We start from the raw sequence: 16,859 nt of genomic DNA, 5'->3' as shown, positions 1-16,859 counted from the left end.
TTGGAGGGTGTGCAGTGAACATTTTACCCCTGAGGATTTCAGACCATCGAAAGAACGGGTCGAAGGGTCAAAGGGTCGATATCTGAATTCATCGGCTGTGCCTGTGCTGTTTTTCCAGCGAACTCAGGTATGTGTGAAAACTTTGTCATTGTCACGACTCCCTAGGGCTCTGCACCTCCCTCAGAGCTCCGCTCCTCTTCACCCGATTTCTAATTCACCGCACCTGCACTCAATTCACTCGTTCATCACTGCCTGCATAAATAAATCACCTTCACGCCACTTCACTGTCAAGTCTCACACAAAGGACTCTAGTTTGACCTCACTGCTCTCACGCAGTGTTTCTTTACCTGTCTGTATTTGCTCTTGATTTTCGTCGATATCTGTTTAGTGCCTACTCTGCTGTTTTGCCTGTTACCTCTTCTTCAGTTTGTGAAGCTTCTCTTCTGTGTGATATCACCTGTACCATTGATCTCACTGTGTAAACCCTGTGAATCTCAGTAAATGCTCTCGCACTTGGTTTCACTAACTACAACTTGTGTGGCTTGAATTCCTGACAGTCATATAGCCTATATATTTCTGCTAAAGAAAAATCACAAGTAGATAATGCAACGGCATTGCTCCGAAATAAAGGATGGTTATTTACTACAGTAATGTTTATTATTTTTATTATTATTATTATTTGGAAAGTATTATTATTATATTGTTTTGAAATTGTTTTGGACTGTTTTGGTTTGTGAATGGCGCTTGGTCTGTGGTCTGTGCAAGTTTCTCTTATAGAAATGATGCACTTCCTGCCTCCTCCTCCATGTGACGCGTGACCTTACCAACGAGCTTACGTCATCCCTCTCATGAGCGCGCGTCACAGAGATGTACGGAAGAGAACGTTTGTAGTTAAAAAGTATTGTTTCTAAAAATAATAAATCATTTGGGTTCAGAAGAAATTTATTTGTCGACTGGAGTCGTGTGGATTATTTTGATGCACCTAAATATGCATTTTGGACTGTCAAAAAAATGGAGTACATTCACTTGCATTGTTTAAAGGAGGAGGCCTGAAACGAAATCCTAAAAATCTTAAAATTCTGCTTTGATGAAGAAAGAAACTCAGATACATCTTCGATGGCCTTTGGGTGAGTAAATTATCAGCAAATTTTCATTTTTGGGTGAACTATTCCTTTAATTGAAGCGCTCAAAATGCTCAAGTGTCCTGTATTGTCGTGAGGACACCCACCAGCAGAAACTTAAATCGGCACCTGTGACCCCAGCCCCATTCATTTATATTGAAACGTTTGCAGTTTTGACATTCTGCAAAATATCTTTGTTTGCATTCCAAATAAGAAAGCATAACAGCATAAGGTAAGAAAACAATGACATAATTTTCATATTAGATTGAACTGTCCCTTTAAATGTCTTTTTCAAAGCTATATTAGTCTATAGTTTATGAATCAACTCCTGTAATGTCTGAACCTGCAGTCTTTTGGTTACCAGCTAAACCAGCTGAGGTTAAACCACATCACCAACAATCACCTGCCATCTCTATCAGCATGGTGGAACCGAAGAGACCAAAAATGCATTCTAATCTGATCTCTCCTCACCCTGAAATCTGAACACACAACCATGTGTCCAAACACACTGTCACAGCTTGCAACATTGAATCCACTATCAGATCCATTACCACAGCAACATGAATGTGTTCACTTGGGCAAGAGTTACATTGTTGCATCAGCTGGGACTCACATTGACAGATATAAAAATAGCTGACATGAGCTCAACTGTTTAACCGACTAAACCACATCCGATATAGATGATAAGATCGAACATTGTCGAATAAAATTCAAAAGACACAATGTATATAAAGCTTACCGAATGATCCGATCTCCTTTCTTCTTCCTTAAGCCATACACACCCGCCCAGTTAATCAACCCACTGCCCTCCTGCAAGGCTCTTTAAATCTGCTGTCTAGCAGAGAGGACGCGGATCTTGTCCTTTATACTGAACCATATCCCGTATCTATCTCTACAAATATACACTTTAAAATTAGCTAGAACTAAACGGCACCCGGCAAAAGAAGAGTAACGCAATGCGAGGACGAACTGCCGGTGACTCTCGGGCTGGAGGGTGTTTATTATAGTGCTGTAGGTTACCGCTCCGCGAGCTGTCGGTTGTTGTTGCCATGAAAAACAGATGCGCAAGGTTTCGGGAATACGCTTGGAGCGGAGGATTCGACTCATTTGGCGTAGTCTGATGACGTCATGACGTTACTGAGGTTCCGTTGTTTGATGAATGATATCTGATGCGATATATATAAATATCATTTGTTGTTGCTAAGTGCTAAGTGTAAAATAAATACTTATGTACATTTCAAAATACATAAATATATATATATATATATATTTTAATGTATTTTGAAATGTAAATAAGTATTTATTTTACATTTAGCAACAACAAAAAATGGGCATTTTGTAAACTAAATGTATCACATTTTGTACTGAATGTCACCGAATCATGTTAACCTTTTATAAAAGTAATAATAATAATAAATAAATAAAATAAAATAAATTTAAATTGATGTCAAATAATTTTCGATTATGTTATGTGACTATGTATAAATACCTATTTTCTATTATACTGTGGCATTGAAAATTAATAGAACACAAATGTTTGACAAATGATTAAAAACAAGTTTGAAAAATTATTTGCAGGACTAAAGTGTAGTTTTAAAATTATCTCATTTATTATTAATGTTTTATTAGTATTTTAATTCAAATGAATTCAATTATAAATCATTAACAGTATATTTTTTTATATTTATATATTATGTTTATAAAGTATATGTTCATATTTAGCCGGTTTATTTATTTTTTTCGTCATGTTTCTTAAAAATGTATTAAAATGTAGACAAAGGAATTTTGCAAACGTGCAGTGGAAGTACAGTATATAACTAGAATTATCACCATATCATATATTTATTTATTCTTTCCTTTAAGAAAATATTAGGGGTGTAGAACAGTTGTGTTTTTGTCACCCGATAACAAAGTCTGTATGTTTTGTGACGAAAGAGGCAATAGTGCAACAATAAAACTCCAAAGCTTACCTGCTACGGCAATTGAATCGTATCTAAAATCAAGCGGTTTTCATTCATACCATTTTCTAAGCATTAGCGCCATCTAGTGACGTGCCTCCCAATTAGCAGTGGTAGTAGAGCGCCTTGGGAATAAAGGTTTGTTTTTGTTTATAGTGTGAGAATTTATATATATATATATATATAACGACAAGGCATAATCTTCCCAATATATTTGGTTAGGCTATATCAGAAAGGTTCTGCGTAATTTATTCCACAATTATGCGACTTTCCATGAATTACACTCCTTTATGTTCTTTGTTATACAGTAGCCTTGTCACTGTTTGTTGTTGTTCTCTCCAGGAAAGCAAATTTATTAGTTGTATATATAAATTAGATATAATTTGATACAGTATACATTTCCAAGCAGTCAGGAACCTTGGAGGTCACGGGGGGGCATCTTCAAACAAACAACTCCAGACATCAGTGATGACATCACGTTGCACGAATTTCAATTCCTGGATGGCAGCAGAGCTCTAATTCCACTTCCACGCCGGATTTCTAAAACAGGGCTGGTAAATAAAACAACACCGGATTGCGGAAACTGACGAGGGCATACAATGTGCAAAACAAACTTGTTAAAAGCAGACAGCTATGCAGTCAGGACTGGTTAATTCATTATCACATCTAAGAAGAGGACAGCTCCTCCCTAGTGCACACCAGCTCAGGACTGCATACAGTGTGTGTTTAGGATCGCTTTAAGTCATGCATTTGTTTGCATTTACAGTGTTTTTCCTCATGATGCTCAGAGATGCTCAAGCGTGGGGTCCCATCGGTAAATACGCAGTGAACTGCCCGGAGAAATGCAACGTTGCTCTGTGCGGCTCGACGCAGCGCTGCAGGCGCACGGTGCTGGATGACTGCGGATGCTGCCAGGTCTGCACGGCGGGACGGGGAGAGCACTGCTACCGGACCGTGTCCGGGATGCACGGCGTCAAGTGCGGACCGGGACTCTTCTGCGACTTTTACAAGGATGAGGATGATTATGGAGATGAATATGGCATCTGTAAAGGTAGAGTGCTGTATGCACCTGCTGTTAGACAGATTGGATTTTTTATTTAAAGTAATAGTTGTGTGGATATTCACATTTTCTAAAGATAGTACAGTTTTAAATTAATTATTTTGTTTACTGAGGTTAAAATGAAGAAAATAATTTAAGATGCTATATACACTATAAAAAGTGGTAATCTGAAATGGTTACCTTAAGGAGCTATGTATACCTGATCCAACTCTTATATATATATATATAGGGATTTTTTTTTTTTTTTTTTTTTTGGTGTAACTTATCAATTCTGGTTCATTCAGAGATGTTAAATAATATTTTTGATTTAAACCAGTTAAGTTAGATGTTAATACATGAAGCACATAAGGCTAAAATAAAAAAAATCCCAGTATAATAAACAAACACAAATCATGTTATATAGTATTATATACTGAGAGATAATATAATATTTTTATATATTACATAAATAAAGACTTTTGAAAATGTTTGTTCTTGAAAATGCTAGTCCTCCTTTTTTAGTATTATATAATATGTTTAGTAGTTAATTCCCACAAAAGTTGTTTTACTGTTTTTATTGATTGATTGATTGATTGATTGATTATTTTGATCAGGCTTTGTGAATAATTTTTGAACATTTATTAAAAACATTACAGGTCAAAGAAATTAGGTTTTGACATAGGATTTGACTTATCCCTTGCCTTTTCTGTAGTCTTTTTAGGGCCCCTCCAATTATTACTTACTGTATTATGTAAGAACAACATGAGTTGGTGAATGAACAGTCTTTGCTTTGTATTAGAGGAACACACTCCCTTCACGCCAATTACGCGGTCCTTTAATAGTGCTTTACAACAAGGTATCAGATGTATGTGAACTTATTTCTTTATTGGATGAACAATGAGCAAATGTCTTCTAAGAAAGAGCAAAAAAAAAAAAAAAACATACATTTTCACTTACAAGGGGTGAAATAAAGAGTGTGAACTGAAGATCTAATGTGAGGTGGGAATGATGTCACAGTCAATATATGTTGCAAATTAGCCTTAAAACCCAAAATTGGTAAATTGGCCGTGAAACCATAGTGACATGTTTGTGTTTGTCTTTATTAGACTGCGTGTATGGAACTTATGGTGTGGAATGCCGGAATACATGCAACTGTAAAGCAAGTGGATTGTGCGATAGAGAAACGGGCGCTTGCCTTTCCTTTAAATTCCTGGCCAAAATGGCCATGCTTAAATCTCAGACAAATGAAGGTATGTTTATTGCTTCTTAAATAACTCCAAAAATGAATATATATATATATATATATATATATATATATATATATATATATATATATATATATATATATATATATATATATAGTATGAATAACTTGTTATAGCAACTTTTGAATCAATTTTTTTAAAGGGGTACTTCACCCATAAATGAACATTCTTTCATAATTTACTCATTCTCATATCGTTTTATATTGACCTGTGTGACTTTTTTCTTTGGTGGAACACAAAAGATGATCTTAGGCGTAATTTTAGTCTCAGTCACCATTCACTTTCATTGCACCTTTTTTTTTCATACACAATGAAAGTGAATGGTGACTGAAGTTAACATTCTGCCTAACATCTTCTTTAGTACATGGAATAAAGTCATTTGTGTTTGGAACAACATGAGAGTGAGTGGAAGATGACAGAATTTTCATTTAGGCATGTCCTTTGGCACAAAGTGAAATTGTGTTTATTATTATTGAATGTTGAATGTATATGTTTATATTTTATTGTATCACAGGTAATGATCTGGGTTCGGGTGATAGCAGTAACAGCGAAGCCACCAGTGATCGGTCCTCAGCTCGTAATTTTCTCACCCCTCGCTGACAGCAACCCTTACCTTCAGTTTAGACAGTGTACATGTAGCATAATAAATTAAAGGACCAAACAGATATATTTTAATATGTTTAAACAAGTTAAAAGATGAAGATTATATTAAGTTTTATGCTGAATATTTTACTTGTGTGTATGCCAGTTATGTCTTTATTCCAAAGCATTTTCTGCTCATTCACATGTTACACACACACGCACACAAAATCATACAAATATCATATTGTTATGACTGATATCATATGATATATATCATAATGATAATGTTCCCAAATTAAATGGCTTATTATACAGAAAAAAAAAAAAAAAATGACATGTCAAAATTGCAGTCTGATTAGAGGAACATTTGCATTAAGCTACAGAAACACACACACACACATACACTTTTAAATTATGAATGTATTACATTACAACATGCAGCAGTGTTTAAATAATCACATTTAATGAATCTATGGTTTTGCATAATGTTCAGTTCCAAGGCTGATCGGCATCAGAATCAAAGGTCACTGGTTTGACATCACATACAGTATTTGACTTAACAGTGATGCTTTTAATATTGTATAGATGGGAGAAGATGATTATAAGTTATGCACTGTATATCATTTCAATCTGTGTGGTATTCTGCTCAGTGAATCGATGTTCTTGAAAGAGATAATACAAATTCTCACTGCTGTATATATGGGATGTAAATTAAAGCCATGTTATTCTAAAAAAAAAAAAAAAAAAGCAGTTTCTTGGTTTATTTTGTCATTTATTTCTTCCTTTGAACGTTTTTAAAGTGGAGTTGTTGATGAGACTAGTTGAATGTGAGATTTGTTAAATATGAGAAAACGTTCTCAACAAAAAGGGTTCCACCCACAAATATAACTTTTATACAGCTCCCTTTATAACTTCTGTCTCTAATGCTTAAACTAGAGGCAAGTATAGGTCAGACAGCTCATTTAATTTCAAGGCATTGAACAGACACTCTTATCCAGTTTGAAAGTGCTTCAGGTTCACATTTGAGACTACTGTGAATAAGTGGTCAACAATATAATCTACTGGGGAAAGAAGTATTACTTAATACAAATAAATATAATCCACATAGTAGAAAACAACATATTATAAACACACCTAACATCAGGGATGGACTGGGATGAAAAATTAGATCAGGACTGGGAATACTGGCCCAACACAATTCAAACAGGGGATAATGCTATAGTGCATAGTTGATTTATATTGATTTTCAATTAATTATGAAGCAATATGTTTTAAAAATTCAATATGGGTGACATTCCCTACTCCAGATTAATTTAATCAAACAAATATATGCTTTGAATGGGTAAAAGAAAGCCCATGTGCCATGGGCCTGTGAACTGTCCTATGATATCAAAACCTTTTCCTTCTTTAATTTTTAAAGTTGTGCCATCCCCCAAGTTGGCTTGCCCATCAGGAAAAAAAAATAAAAAATCTTGACCTGTGTCCAAGTTGCCATACTTTTAGAATGTACTGAATCGGATCTGAATCAGAACTCTGGTTATTTTTCACCTACCGTTTCATGAATGCTACGTATTTGGACATCCTACTCTTTTGACATAATGCTTTTTGCACCCTACACACACAAACAATATTTTTGCCTATTTTTTTTTTTAAGATTTACACATTTAAATTTCATAGCAAAATTCCATCAAATTGAATTGTGTAGTTTTCAACAAAATTAAATTAAAGCTGAAGTATGTAATTTTTGTAACAGTAGCCCCACCGAATGGAATTGCAGAAATAAACATTGTTTTCAAAACAGCTTTCTGAACATACCCCCATCTGCCACTGGTCAAACAAAGAGATAGTCCCACGCCAAACTCATGCCATTGGTTGAGTAATGATGGTGGGCGAGTTTAAACGGGTCGCTCAAAACAAACAGGAATTTCAAAGTGCCACAGAGACACAGTGTTTACAGTTTTAAAGAAAATTAACCTCTAAATGGCTTACTTCTAGCTGTCTCTGTATATTAAGCTGGGATAAAATAAAGTATCTGAACAGAAAAAGTTATGGTAAAACTTTCTATGAAGCCCATATTTATAATGCATTGTAAAGGCATTATAATAAACATAATATGTTATAACGTCTCAAAAATAATTGTAACCTCAATTATAATACATTAGAATACTTACCTAATCATAGTAATACCATAGAGTATAATGCATTATAACATAAGCAACATCCATATCTGCAGAAGTTATAATGTATTATACTATATATATATATATATATATATATATATATATATATATATATATATATATATATATATATATATATATATAAATAGGTCACTTTAATTAAAAATTGGCAATATCAATGTCTTCTTATAAACATCCATAAGATATTTTTAAGTGGTTATAAGACATGCTGGAAGTTATATACATTACACATGCACAAAACATTCAATGTAAATTTTGAGATATTATGAAAAACACTTGTATAGCTACAAGGTTAAAATATATCAGAAACTCTCTCTTGAGAAAAAAAAATATGTATGTTGATCACCGCCCCTTCAATACTGACCTCTATTCAATAAATTTTAATGTTTGTGCATCTTATTTGGAGACTTATTTTATAAATAACTTCCACTGTATAAGTTTGACTTGTAATGTATTGTATGTACAAGTTTATGTTACGGCTGTTTATACGAAGATATTGCTTATGTAACTTTACTTAAAGCAGGCAAAGACCACTTATAATATGATCATATCACAAAGCCTTCTGACTGTTTACACTATGCTGCTTTTGCATGATAGTACATATATGATTAACTTTAATAGCTTCTGCTGCGTTAAAATTGGATGTTGCGTGTGTTATAATGCATTATACTCCAAAGTATAACTATGAATATGGGAAGTCTTATAATGTATTACAACTGTGGTTTTAATTATTTATGAGAAGTTATAACCAATTATAAGGTGTATTATGAGGCATTATGAATGCAGTATATGCCTTTACAATGCAGTATAAATACTGTTTTCCTAGAAAGTGTTACCAAAGTTACATACTTCAGCTTTAATAAAATGTAAAATATTCATTTATTTTATTTTAAAGATTACTCAATTAAATTTGACTGAATTTTGTTATGAAATTGAATAATAGTGTATAATAGGGAAGTATGCATATTTGGACACAGGCTAGTGTGCCCTATGGCATGCCTGCTTAACACTTAATAGAAATAAACAAGCCAACAAAAGATATATAATTTTTTTGATTAATCTAAATATTTAGATACATTAAAAACGTAGACCCTGAGATTTTTATTTAATGTTCTGTAAGATGCACTAACTTCCTTTCTAGAGGTTTCTGTATCCAAACACCCCATCCTCACCCTGAACAGTACAGCAGATGCACTTAAACACGAGCACTCTTAAAATACTCTCTGTGGACTATTATTAACCGTTAGATCCCTCACCTCACTCAGTTCTCATATGAGGCTGTTTCCCAGCATCCCACTTGTTTATTTCCTGTATTTCCTGACACCTGTGAAAATGGCCTTACTTCCTGTTGTTGTTGTGTCTGCCTCTGGGACAGGATTCAAAAACGTCTGGAATTTGTCAACTGACACACGTCACTGCAGGAATGGGACGTTTCCGTCACCGAAGCAGGTTGACAAAATTTCTTCCCTGGCACAAACTGCCACACAAAATGTCACTAAACATAAACAATGATATTGCCGTGGATTAGAACTAACATTCCCACTCAGTATGTTTCTGAATAAACATACTGCAACTTTGTGGTTATTATCTATAGATAAAAGTATGAAGTATGAAGCCATGCTTGAAATGTGTACATTTTAGTGTTGTTTGGCTCATAAAAGGAAATAAAACCACATTTAAGTTGTCATTTCCATTTAGGGTTTTGTGGTCAAAAAAGTCAGTACCTCACCTTCCTGCCAAACCTTATTTTTAGAGACTCATTCATGACCATTTTCATGAGGATTTTCCTTCTTTCCATGCATTGTTTCCTCAACAGGCTTAACTATTCTTTCCTCTATAAGCCACAATGAGGCGGAGTATGAGACCGTTGACTTCACAGCATGGTCTTTGACTCTTATTAAAATAAAGTTTATAAAAAATAAAAAGCATTGCTGTTAGTACCTAATATATATATATAGTTTTTTATTTGCAAAACATAATTTCTTATTTGTTTCTTTTGATTTTGGAGTAAAATAGGACCAGGCCATTTTCTTGACATGCTTCATGAGAATCACCCAAACACAATTCATGATAATACAGTATATTGCACATATTACTGTATATATTGTATGCCCATATTAAACAAAATGTCAAAAATCAGCTTTATGTCAGTCAGTTTCAAAGGTTAGCATCTAATAAGTGCCCATCTAATAAGGTCACCATATGTCAAACAGTCTTTTCAAAGTAAAACAGAAGTGGAGTTTTGCAAGTGGTATCAAATGGTATCATTGATACTTCTCACTTCTATGAAATGATAATAAACAAGACGTTGAGGTACAGTTGTTCACAGACACAGCACTGAGTGTTTTATAAACTAGACACCAAGTTTTAGTAAAAAATAAGTACATTTATTCTTCTTATTATTAATAATAATTATCACAATAAACAATTCTTCTGGCAAGTAGTTCATTATAACTGCATTCATTAATGTGTGGTCACAGGTACGCATATCATTTTACTATGGCTTACAATATATTGACAAGTTATTGAGCAACTATCCATATAATAATTTAAATTACAGTATATGTCATTGTATTTGTTTACGCATGGGTGGCCATGACCTGAGCAAGACACAGAACAGGGTCATATAGAAGACCAGAGAGTTCCACAGGTCTCTGATAACACAGATCTGCTCAGTGCTTCTTGCAGGCACGAATGGAGCTACTCTTCATTCCCTTGAGAACCAAGGAGCAAAGAGTCCTGCGGCCAAACAAAGGCTTCGTTCAGAAAAACAGGAAGGAGTTGGTGAGAAAACCCCTTTATCTGACTCCCCGAACACGTCAACATCGCCCTTCACAAAACAAAGGTGCAAAAACACCTTGTAAATACGGCTGATTTATGGCAACGCACTGTGTTGATATTTACTGTAGCCGTGGCTTCAACAGTAACAGGTTGTTTATTAGCCTGAACGAAGTGCATAATGGCAACAAGAACAAGTGTCAGGTCGCGACCTTCACGGAAATTAAGCGACGTCTGGGTCCTCCACTTCAATAACAATGAATCGGATATCTAAATTTAGGAATAAATACGCAGACGAGAAATTGATTAGATGGTTGGAATTCCACAGCCCGACAGAGCTGTGAAACTGCCCTCCAGTAATATCTGGAAGTGGCTTTTGAGATGACTGTGTCCATGTTGCAGATTGGAAAGGACCTAAGTGGAGCCATCAGATAACGGCATACTGTCATTAAATGATACTAATTTTGATTTAAAAACATTCATAATAATAAGGTAATTCAATTAAGTATCTATCATTTTTATTGTGAACATTTTTTATTTTACTGTTAAAAAAACATATTTAATGTGAAACCAAAAGCAGACACTTTTTCCCTATTGTGGAAAAAATGGCACTACCTACAAATGTTTTTTTTTCATCCCACCCTTAACAGTCCTTATGCACATGTTTTTTGAGAAAATATGGTTATTAATTCTGAAACAAATCTGTTTGTCAGTGATAACTAATCTGGGTTATTTAAACCGCTCTCCACAGACTCTCTCCAAGACTTCAAAGTGCAGTACCTACTACTGTAAAACTAGTGTGACATAGTGATGTAATCAGTCTATATTATAGTCTTACATTTGCTTTTTTTGCCATTTAAATAATGCCATATGAAATGAGACAACAGTTGTAAATTAAAGCAGTGAATACTGATGTTTTCTATATAAGGCTGCTCAGCATACAGTAGAACTTTGCTTATAAAAATAAATTGGTTATCACTGCTTGCTCATATCATGTATATACTGTATGTTAGTGACATCATAGTAATAACAATGGACACTCTGAAATCACATAACAGGATTATGTGTTGTTGTTTTTTTCCCCTAGCGCAGCAGTGTCTGGTGTGTGTGTGTGTGTGTGTGTGTGTGTGTGTGTGTGTGTGTGTAGTGCTGATACCCGTTGTTGTTCTCACCAGTGACTGTTATCTCTCAGGAAAGAAGACAAAATCATCTCTAACAAATAATATGAAACACACAATCAGCCCATTATGTGACAAACAGACTATATTTTAAACGTTAAAATACACGCTGTTTCAAAAGTATAGTCATAAGACATAAACAATATATGTGTTAACATGATTTTAGTGTGATAAAATCACTTAATAAACTTTTCTGTGTAAAGTTACAGCCAATTTTACAACTTTGTCACCATGATCATGTGATGTCAACAAACCCCAAAGCCCTAAAATGACGATTTAAACAACTTTATAGCTCAAATAATACATGAGTTTTAACAGAAGAATGAATGTAATTGCTTTTATAAAATTATAAGTTTCACATTTCTGTGTTTCAACCTTCCAAAAATCGGCCACATTCAGTTTCATTGTCCTCATTTACTTCCATTGTAAGTGCCTCACTGTAACCTCGATATTTTCTTTTTTTTAAAGAAAAGAAGAGACGAGTCAAAATACATTTTTGTGGTAATCAACATTATGCCACAAATGCTGTCGATTGAGCTATTGAACCCGGAACCTTCCTTTAAATATAATCCTTTAATACATTTTTAAAGAGAAAGAGAGACAGACAGAGAAAGGCAGTCTGCTCACCAATGGAGTCCGGGTAATTTTTGGATGTCCAATGGCATCACCCCCCATCAGCATTGTTGTTTTGTTTTAAAAAAACGTGAAGTGCGAATGTTCATGGACTTATATGTTTACCGGGAATTTGTGCTTCTAACACATTCTACACAGTAAGACTGACACTCAAAAAATATTTAGCCTATTTTTAAGATTTATGTATATCAAATTTATAACAAAATTCCATCAAATCGAATAGTGCATTTTTTAACCAAATAATTTATTTTTTTTAAAGCTTAAAATATTTTTTATTTTTTATTTTTTTTTAAGAGTACTTAATTAAATCTCATGGAATTATTTTAATGAAATTGAAATATGTTTTTGAGTGTGTTTATTGGAAAATCCTTCATGTAGCTCAGTGTATCACAACTATATTCAGTTCCTTCAATACTACAATTCTAAGCCTCTGATGAGAGTTCTATTACATTTACACAATATTATGTAATATTACATTACAATATGGAAATGGGTGATTCTCACGACACCTGTCAAGAAAACATCCTTCTCATATTCATTTTATTAAATAAAATAAAATAATAATAATAATAATAATAAATAATAAACAATTAAATAAATACATATTTATTTTATGAATAAATACGCGTTCTGACATATTTTCAGGACACTTGAGCACATTTTAGCCCCCAATTCTCATTACCATAACACTTCAGGATATTTTACTATTACTGTTCCCATTGTTTTCAATCATTATTCTCAAAACCATAACAGAGTCATTCATTTTACTGTTTAATAGTATTTAAAAAAAAAAATAAATAAAAAAAAATAAAAAAAAAATATATATATATATATATATATATATATATATATATATATATATATATATATATATATATATATATTTCATATTGTGGTAATGAGAATATCATAATGACCATCTTTTTGCATTGCGGAAATGAGAATTGAGGGGTAAAATGTCCATAACTGTCATGAAAATGTCACAATGAAATAAATCCCAACTGCCCTAAAATAGGTTTTATTTTCTATACACAAAACACACACACACACACACACACACACACACACACACACACACATATATATATATATATATATATATATATATAGGTCCAGGACATTTTCTTGACAGGTTTCGTGAGGATCACCAAACGTAATTCAAGAGAATACAGTATTTTGCACATATTTATTGTTTACTTATTTTAATAAAATGTCAAAAATCAGCTGTATGCAAGTCAGTTTCAAAGGTTAACCTAATATGTGCCCATCTAATAAGGTTTCCATAAGTCAAGCAGTCTTTTGGAAGTAAAACAGAAGTAGAATTGAACAGTTTTGAAAAGTAAATTGGTGTCATTGTCACCTCTCACCTCTATGAAATGATAATTTTATGCACGTGTGGTGAAGCTAGAAAAAGCTAGAATTAATGCTGCTACTTTTAACAAATAAATAAATAAAAACAATAAAAAGGACTTGTTCAGAGCTAGAAATCAGCACCCCAGCTTTAGATTGTACAGCAGGGTTCCGCAATAGGCGGCTCGCGGGCCACATCCGGCCCACGAGAGACAAATGTTTGGCCCTCGCTAAAGGCCTGTTCACATCAAATCCAATATTGAATGCTGTTAAAGCATTTATTTACCTAATTTGGCATAACTGTTTCATTGTGTTCTTTCCACGGTGTTGATGCCTTCTAAGGAGTATATAATCTGAGTTTTTATGCGATTTATGAGATGAGTAAAGAGCGCTGTTGCATATATACATCCTATTTATCTTTGCACATATATTTTGCTAAGAGTATATTCCAAACGGACTCCCAAAGTCAATTATTCTTTTTATGTCTGGATTAATGCCTGGATAATATAACACAAGGTACTGTGATACAAATACATGTGGAATAGTGCACAGTAAGAATAACATTATACAGTAAAAAATATGATGCATAGCCTAATATTAAAAAATAATATATAAGAAAACATTGGCTCAAGGTCTTTTCTTTATTAAAATTATTGCAATGCTTTGTTATATTATCCTTAAGAACAACAACAATATTAATTTAAATACTTTTTTTTTCAAGCAGGCAAAGTTGTGTAGTTTTTTTTTTGTATCTGTATACAAACAAAATGTTCATAATTGTTTGAATAAATAAAACAGGCTACTAATACTGAGAAAAAGAACTATTTATGCGTGACTCTTTTAATAATAAAAACAACAATAGTAATAATAATAGCAATAAAAATAGCAGCAGCACAAACACTTTGTCATTACATTTAGGGCCGTGGCCCTTGACTTTGTATTGTTGACAGAATTTGGCCCTTGGTGGAAACTAATTGGGGAACCCTGTTGTACAGTGAAAGAGGCCTGTAACAGTGATTTTTTCATTTTGCGTTTCCATTACTGACCACTGGATGACACTAAAGTCTAGGACATATTTTTATACTGTTGCACTATGAAGTTTTGATAAATGGACTACTAACAAGACCTTAGAAAAATACATTATTTACATTGATTAACACTTTCAATTAGTTGTTTTTTCATGCAGAAGAGAGAGAGAGGAAAAATACGATTAGGGGTAAAGTGAATTTTACAAACCAAACTTTTGTCTTTAAAAATATATGATGCTCAGTTCTTGTATAAAACACAATTCTCTTCTATTTGCTGTAAATTAATGACCCCCCAAGATACATTTGATAACTTTATTTCACAAGTTTACATTATTTTATAGAAAGTGCTGGGTTGGATGTCCATTTGTTTCTCAGGTTCCAATTTTTAGAATTTCAGAATAATACAACAGATTTTAGACTTAAAAATACATTTCAGGATTCAGCTGTTTACTGTATGTATTTATGGTGGGAGCAAGTCACACATGTTCAAGTCTCAAGTCAAGTCTCAAGTCAAGTCTCAAGTGCAGTGCAGACAAATCAAGTCAAGTCAGTGACTCACCTCAAGCAAGTCGAGTCGAGTCCTGATGAGTTTCAAGTCGAGTCGAGTCAAGCCACAGTACTAAAATAAAGAGGTTAATTTTTGAAATAAATATTTATTTTTGCTCTGAAAACATGAACTTATATACATATCTTTACATTCATTTTTTTAATTTTTTATATGAATTGTATATAGTAAATTTCATTAATGAACATGCACAGTGTTTTTATCGTGGGCACTTAAAAATACTGTGAATACTTCTAGATACCTTACTATCCGAATTGTTAATTTTTTTTTTAATTAACCAGTTAAAATGTATAACACTGCGTGTATGCTGTGTAAAAATGCGGTCAGATTTTCACATTGATCTAACAAAAACTGCAGACGGGCTGAATGAATATGCAAATTCGCTCTCTGACAGTAGGTGGCGCTTATGGAACAGCAGAACTATAGCTGTTACCCTGGTAACGCCTGTACACAAAGCAGCCCTGCGCTTATAAACACTACTTTATTAGGCATTATACGGAGGTAAGATGAAAAGAAAATGCCATCGAAACAGAGATACTTTTATATAAAATAGTTATAAAGGTATTGCATTCAAGGGCTTTAGTTAAAGGCCTCAGAAGTCATAACTATGAGAGCACTTGGATTTCGTCACGAGTCATTCTGTATATTTTATACTACTTGTCACGTTTTAAATAAAGTGTTGTGACTGAAAATCTGCCTGTTATGTTTTTATATTGCCAACAAATGGTTATGGTATACTGTTGACTGTTGAGAAGGTTTAGAAAAGGCACACACATTTAGAGGCAATGTTGGGTAATTTCAAACGTGTCGCGCTACAAAACATGAGATTAATCGTGAATCATTTTAATTGACTGACAACCCTCAAACATTTGAACCGTAATTTTACATATTAATCTTTCTGGATAATGAAATTATTTACTTACCTTTCCTTGTGGTTTTTGAAATGTCTGATGAAATTCGAGGTTGTGGTGGTTGTATCGGATATTTTTGCATTGCATATTGTGCATCTGTCAAATCATTTTTTATTCACACGGTCCAATTCGAAATCTTTATTTCCAAAGGAGATTATTTTGGGAACTCAACAATCATCTGTCATTTTGGCGCGTTGTGAGCGCAGAGTTAACTGCGCAGATGCAGATCAGTGGTGCTGGCCGGCTTAAA

At 33.5% G+C, this 16,859-nt stretch overlaps 2 protein-coding genes across 2 annotated transcripts in view; one reads left to right on the top strand and one right to left on the bottom strand.

The window, feature by feature from the left end:
• The window catches only part of LOC127428825 (probable E3 ubiquitin-protein ligase HERC1), a 117,856-nt gene extending 115,641 nt beyond the window's left edge, over positions 1-2,215 (bottom strand). The window contains exon 1 of the mRNA XM_051677441.1: positions 1,861-2,215. The gene's annotated coding sequence lies outside the window, so the exon portion shown is untranslated. The remainder of the gene's footprint in view (positions 1-1,860) is intronic.
• Positions 2,216-3,565: 1,350 nt separating this feature from the next.
• On the top strand, positions 3,566-6,692 carry esm1 (endothelial cell-specific molecule 1). The gene is made up of 3 exons (XM_051677440.1): positions 3,566-4,130; positions 5,225-5,368; positions 5,898-6,692. Exons 1-3 carry the CDS (start codon positions 3,824-3,826, stop codon positions 5,981-5,983), a joined length of 537 nt encoding a protein of 178 aa, XP_051533400.1. The 5' UTR covers positions 3,566-3,823; the 3' UTR covers positions 5,984-6,692.
• Positions 6,693-16,859: the final 10,167 nt, after the last annotated feature.

Source organism: Myxocyprinus asiaticus, chromosome 38 (genome assembly GCF_019703515.2).
Source record: "Myxocyprinus asiaticus isolate MX2 ecotype Aquarium Trade chromosome 38, UBuf_Myxa_2, whole genome shotgun sequence".
In the NCBI taxonomy this organism is placed as follows: Eukaryota; Metazoa; Chordata; class Actinopteri; order Cypriniformes; family Catostomidae; genus Myxocyprinus; species Myxocyprinus asiaticus.
This window is presented reverse-complemented; position numbering and strand designations above follow the sequence as displayed.

What these genes read in the sequence shown, in the direction of transcription:
- esm1 (XM_051677440.1), top strand. Translation starts at nt 3,824, where the DNA reads ATGCATTTGTTTGCATTTACAGTGTTTTTCCTCATGATGCTCAGAGAT. An exon ending in TGAATATGGCATCTGTAAAG is followed by an intron (nt 4,131 to 5,224) that starts GTAGAGTGCTGT and finishes TGTCTTTATTAG; the next exon opens with ACTGCGTGTATGGAACTTAT. An exon ending in TAAATCTCAGACAAATGAAG is followed by an intron (nt 5,369 to 5,897) that starts GTATGTTTATTG and finishes ATTGTATCACAG; the next exon opens with GTAATGATCTGGGTTCGGGT.